We start from the raw sequence: 6,000 nt of genomic DNA on the forward strand, positions 1-6,000 counted from the left end.
GTGTTTGGGATCAAGGTATTCTAAGTAAATGTTACTACCAAGAAGGTCTGGAGGTCCACAATGATGGGATAACATTAGGACTGCAACTCAATTAAATACATTTTAATCAATCAATAGTATGCATTATGTTAAATTAAGGTTGGTTAATCCATCAATTATATTTGTATGTATTAACATGTGGATAGTTTCTGAAGCAAGAATCACACTTTCTTTGTATTCAGACACAAATGCATATGCCAGCATCAGGCAGCATCTTAGAAGAGGCATTCATAAGCACTTGTACTAAAAATGATAATGTGTTCATTAAAAATCCACTGTCCCTATTAATTGTGGCACCTTTAAACTCAAATTGTATTTTCTTTTTTAACCAACCAAATTTTCTAACTGAATACTTTGAACACTAAAAAGTGATATATAAATATTTACCACCATCATACTGTGGGCAAGCACCCTGGGTGCGCCCTGGGATTGTGTGCATTGACCCTCGGAAAGGGACGCAAACACTGAGGTAGGAATGGATCCACACTGGCAGGTGGCGCCTCCCTCCTTTGCACCAGCCAAAACATGACGGAGAGAAACCTCCCTCGACAGAGGACTCTCCCGAATTGGATGTGCGCGGGATAAATGGCCCTCGCTGCGGTCCCTCCGACATCTCGGTGGGGCTTGGGGGCCCGGGGGCTTCTGCTTTTCCCCTGCACGGATTTTCGGAGGGAGGTGTCCTGGGTCTCCGATGCCTGTGGATACCTAAAGTCCACACATCCTCACATGCCTGCGGGAACCCCTCAAACGGCGCAGGGCTCTCTGCTCGCTCACCTGTGGAACAGGTGGCTGGTGATGGGGTGGAAGGAGGCGCCAGGGAATAGGAAGATAATAGAATAATATATCGTAGAGTTGGAAGGGAGGGACCACGAGGGTCATCTAGTCCACCCCCTGCAATGCAGGAATCCAATGTGGGGCTCGAACCCAGGACCCTGAAATGAAGTATCTCCTGCTCTCAGCTTGAGCTATCAGACTCAAACAGTGTGACAAACGCACTGGCACAGGTAGCCCTCAAAAACCTGGGCTGCCCCAAGGCGTTGCTGGAAGCCATTCTTTTAAATGGCACGTCCATTCTTCAAACTGAAGGGGCTCCGTGATTGAGCGCCTGTTTTCCACGCAGGACGTGCCGCGTTCAATGCCCGGCTTCTCCGCATCGGGCTGGGAACGTCCCTTTCCTGAAACCCCGGGGATAGCTGCTGGCTGCCTGGGTGGACAATATGGAGCTGGAGGGGCCACTTCGGTCCGGCTCCTTTACATCGCTTTGTCCGACGCGCGCTCGGCGCTGCGCGTAAGAGGCCCCCGGACAGCAGCCCAGACCACTTCCTGCGAAGCCTCCCTCTAGCGCCCGGCGCCCCTTACCTGCCCCAGTCCGGGGAAGTCCGCGCCACAGGAGGGCCAGCAAGCAGATCAGGCGCCTCGCCAGCTGTGCCATCCTCACTCGGCGCCGGGATCGCACAGGGCGCTTCCCTGCTCCGCTCGCAGACTCCGCGGGAAGGTGCGCAGGCAGCGCCGCGGCCAGAGAGGGGCGGGAGAGGCGCGCCGGCCCCGCCCCGCGCCCGCCCCCGATCGCGCCCGCCAGGCGCCCCGGCCGCCCCGGCGGGAGGGGACGCGAAGGGGCTTCCCTGAGCCGGACGCAGCGCGCTCGGATGGGCGGCTAAGAGTTGAGGAGCGGGCTGCCCCAGAGCGGGGAAGGGAGCGCGCCCTGACTTTCCTCAGGGTACTCAGCAGGAAGAGCATGTTAACGCTGTCTCTGCCTCTGTTTGTCTCTCACACGCACATACAAATGCCCCTTCACCCAGCACACACACCTGATAATTCCCACTTTATTATTAGTATCCTTTATTGGATTTCTATACTGCAGCTGGGTGGTGTTCAGATTGAGGCTATGTATAGGGAGGTCAGGCTGGCTCTAGAGGGTGTCAGGTTGGGCATTTGCTAGGACCGGAGGCCAGCAAAGGGCGCGTCACTCCCCCAGCAGTGCTTGCATTCCCACTTAGAATGAGCGCCCAGAAACAGGAACACTCGCAGTGTGCGCGCGCCTGCTTCCCCCAGGTCAGGGTAGTGGAGGTGGTAAAGTTGAATGCCTTTATTGGGGGTGGGGGTGGGGGTGGGATACTGGTGGAGGTGCAAGTGCCAGCATTCAACTTGCAGATGGAGAAGGCTAGAAAAGCCCCTGGGAGCCCAGGCATGTTAGGACGCAGGGCCAGGGAAGCTGGGGAATGAGAGCTATGCAATGCAGCCCTCTCCTCCTTATTCTGTTCCCTCAGGATGGGGCACCCAAAGGGAGATGCCAGCAGGGGGGGTTGCAGCATCAGGCAGTTTTCTAGTCAGGAGCCTGTGCTGAGTTATGGGGCCTGAGCTCGGAAGTCATGGGGACCTCCTCTTCTTCCGCCTACCCCACCTCTCAATCAACAACTCACAATGCTTCTTGGCACCTTCTATCCATCACACACAACTCCTAATATCGCTGTGTTGATGAATATGTTATCAAGTGATTTCATGTCATATCATTTCAGCTGCAGTAGCTCAGGGCAGTTGTAGCTCAGCCCTGCTCATATATCTTCGGCTCTGCTCATATTCCTTTAAGGCAAACATGACACATAATCCCACACAATCACTCTTACATTGGCCTCAGTCCCAGCAGCGTCAGGGCTGATGAAGAGTTCTGCTGGATCAGACCAACATTCAGTGCAGCGTGGTGTTCTGGTGGCTTTAGAGAAACCCACAATCAGGACTTGAGTGCACAAGGCATCGCATCACTGCTGCATTTTCCACAGGGTGAATGCGTCACCAACGGGCAATAAAACAGCCCCCCCCCCCCCCGTGGGAATAAGATTATCAGATTAGAAGACCCCAGTAGGATTCCTACCACAGACAAACCCTACTCCTGTGTTTTTAAGCAGCAGTCTCCTAACATAGAAATTTTGTACAGAAAGCTTTTCCTGCCAATTATTCCAGTTTCAGGTTTGCTTAATATCTACTGATCAGGCTACTCTTCGAGGCACAGGGTCAGAGGAACACAGTGTCCCTTGAAACCAAAGGGCTGTCCTGTCCAATGTCCCTGTTGCCAAACAGGCCCAATCACAAATCACCTTTCTTCTGACCAGCGAGGGAGAGCATGTGTCCTAGATGGAGGGTTGCAACCAGTCCCAGTTACTTCTGCTCTGATTTCCTGAGTGCATTTTCAGAATCCAGCAATGTGAGCAGCCCTGCAGGAGTCACTAAATGTTTATTTATTATTTAATTTTTATACCACTTACGGTAATATATTAAAAATATATCTAAGCCGTGTACAGAAAACAGAAGCAACAACAGACAACTTAAGCAAAATATTACAAAAGTACATTGTTACATATAAAAATGTTACATTAATACAAAGTTACTAATTGATATAAATCAATAACAATTCATTTTCCTTCTAACACACCCTCCCCTCCGCCTCTGGGTTCTCAGCTCACCCACAGAAAGCAGACAATGAGAAGAGTTCCTGGACACAGTGGACATCACCCAAGTCTCTCACTCTGGACTTTTATGGGCAGGCTCAAGGTGGGTGGTCCTTCCTCAGGCTGCCCACAGCTGTGCCCCATTCAGCTGCGTTATCCCCACACAGGTCTCGGTACAGCAGTTTGTGGTGTTTTCAAGGGGGTTCAAAGGATGGGGAAAGCACTCACAGCTCTTTCTTCACCCTCTGTCCTTTCTTCCTCCTCCTCCAGCTCCAAAGATAGCCCAGGTGGTCTCTGCTGCTGTTGCTGCCAATCCTGCCAATGGTAGTTCATGTCAGGCAGCAGCTGTGGAAGCTGAGGCTCAGTTACCTGGGTCTGCACTAAGAGACAGCCAAGATGGTCTTCTGTAGCTGAGGGGAAAGGCCTGCAAGGCGGGTCTTCCAGGATTCACAGCCAAGATGGTATCTGCCATGGAAAATAGAAATGCTGTGTCAAGTTCCCTAGCATGCTCTCTTAGTCTTTAGTCCAGTTTACCCTGTGCACTGTTGTCATTACATGTCGTGTTTTCCCACCCCAGCAGCAGCGGGCATACTGGGAGTAAGGTGGCACCTGCAGTAAGCTGGCACATGCTCCCTCCCCTTTCTCTGCCTGGGCAAAAAAAATGGCACATGCTCCTTTATTTTATTATTTTGTGCTGCCTATCCTGATCAATACATCCCAGCTGACTGTTTGCTGCTTTCAGTCCTGTGATGAAACATGGACACACAAGCTTGACAAAGCTGCTTTCCTTCCCAGACAGAGGCCCCACTAAGCTCTTGCATGCAGAGGCAGCCATAAAGGCAGGGCCAGCAGGAAGACTGGGCTGGTTCCAGCCTGGGGGCTGAGGGATGTTACTCCAGATACAGCTGTAAATATTTGCTGGGAACTTAACAATCTGGGTCAACAATTTCGGAGCTGAGCCAGTGATTCATACCATGAGGCAACAGGATGACTCAGTCTCATTCTCCCACCCCCAAGGACATGGGGGGGTGAGAAGGAAGGGGGTGTGCAATGGAACAGCCACAACAAACCCTAGAGATAGGGCAGATCCACTTGCCCTCTCATCCTCTCCCCTCACGGTAAACTTATAGTCAAGTCCCTTCTCAAAAATATGTGGGACTCTACATCTCTGTAGGATGGAAGGAAGGTCATCAATGGAAAACAGGTACACCCACTGTCTGGTGAAAGAGTTGGGGGAAACGTGGAGAGGCAATCCTAATGTGGAAAGTTGAGGGGGCAGCTCAGACAGTGGATTTTGTGCAGCAGGCTATGCAGACTGGACACAGTCTGGGGTAGGATGAGACCTCCTGGGGTAGGGTGGTATATAAATTCTAATGATGATGATGTTTCCCCGCAAAAATGAGTGGAAGGGATGCAAAAGCAATGGGAAGAATTTCCCATGGGATTGTATACTATGCTGATTAGTGGGAGATTGATGCCATATGAATTTTCTGCCCCAAAATATCTTCATTTGTAATCCCATTTTACATAGTGGAAGACTACACCACCCATGATAATGAAAGTTGGCAGTCTGATTATTAAGATGTGGTGTTTTCTCAACAGAACAAATCTTACAAGTGGATTTTGCATGAGAAATGAGCACACCTTCATTGTGCAACCAACAGAAGGTAGATAACGGCCCTGAAAACATCAGCCCTTGGCACACAGCTAGGACCTACCGTACTTCTTTAATGAGATACAGTCAAATTGTGCCTGAGCCTCTGTTACTTCCCTTCATTTGGTTGGCCAAGGCCAAAGGAAGATAGCATCACCCACCTACAGAACACACTCCCAGGGACTTTGTCATCCTTTTGGCACCGGGCAAAGACATTTCTGAGTTCCTGGGAGTCTGAGCAGCACCAATGCTAGATGCTTTCACACTGATTATGTTTTTATTATGTTTATGAATCTTCTATTGTACCACTGTGGTTTTTTTCTTGTAAATTGCTCTGGAGTGTCTGTTTCGGGAAGCAACACATAAATTCAATAAACCAAACTCACTAGCCCTGCTGCATACAAATGCCAGCCAGACTGGCAATTAGATCTTACCACCCTGGTGATTGGACACCATCCCACATGACTAGCTGAAGTGCAAACCATGTGAGAAGCCACTTGGAGATCTGTAAAGCAGTCTTAAGTTCATTTAAAGAAAGAGAAGGAAGAAGAGAAAGAGAGGGGAAAGGAGAGGAATGGGGGGTGATGGGGGGCTGGGAGTGGGCATCAGACTACAGGCTGGTAGCGGGTTAAAGTAGGGGTGGCAGTGGCAGCAAAAGGTCCTGTGACACCTTAGAAATTAACCAATTTACCATAGCATGAGCATATCTTTAACCTGGCCTTTGGTACCTGAGATATGTATTTTAGGGCACATCCTATTTTTGTGATTGTAATTTGTTGTAAACAGTTTTTCATGTTGTATTTTAAATCATGCCCTGGTAAACTAGACTGGTTTTTCAAACAGCTTGTGCCATAATTAATTAAT

The 6,000-nt window shown here is 49.9% G+C and overlaps 1 protein-coding gene across 5 annotated transcripts in view; it reads right to left on the reverse strand.

Annotated features, from left to right (window-relative positions):
* Nucleotides 1–1,546, reverse strand: part of COL5A3 (collagen type V alpha 3 chain) — a 128,292-nt gene extending 126,746 nt beyond the window's left edge. For 3 of the 5 annotated variants that reach the window (XM_053369420.1, XM_053369417.1, XM_053369409.1), the window contains exon 1: nt 1,399–1,545. In XM_053369420.1, the coding sequence (XP_053225395.1) occupies nt 1,399–1,471 (73 nt within the window). In that variant the 5' untranslated portion in view covers nt 1,472–1,545. Of the gene's footprint in view, nt 1–1,398 lie in introns of all 5 variants that reach the window. The other 2 variants (XM_053369445.1, XM_053369451.1) reach the window with 1 other exon arrangement.
* Nucleotides 1,547–6,000: the final 4,454 nt, after the last annotated feature.

This window comes from Podarcis raffonei, chromosome 2 (genome assembly GCF_027172205.1).
Source record: "Podarcis raffonei isolate rPodRaf1 chromosome 2, rPodRaf1.pri, whole genome shotgun sequence".
In the NCBI taxonomy this organism is placed as follows: Eukaryota; Metazoa; Chordata; class Lepidosauria; order Squamata; family Lacertidae; genus Podarcis; species Podarcis raffonei.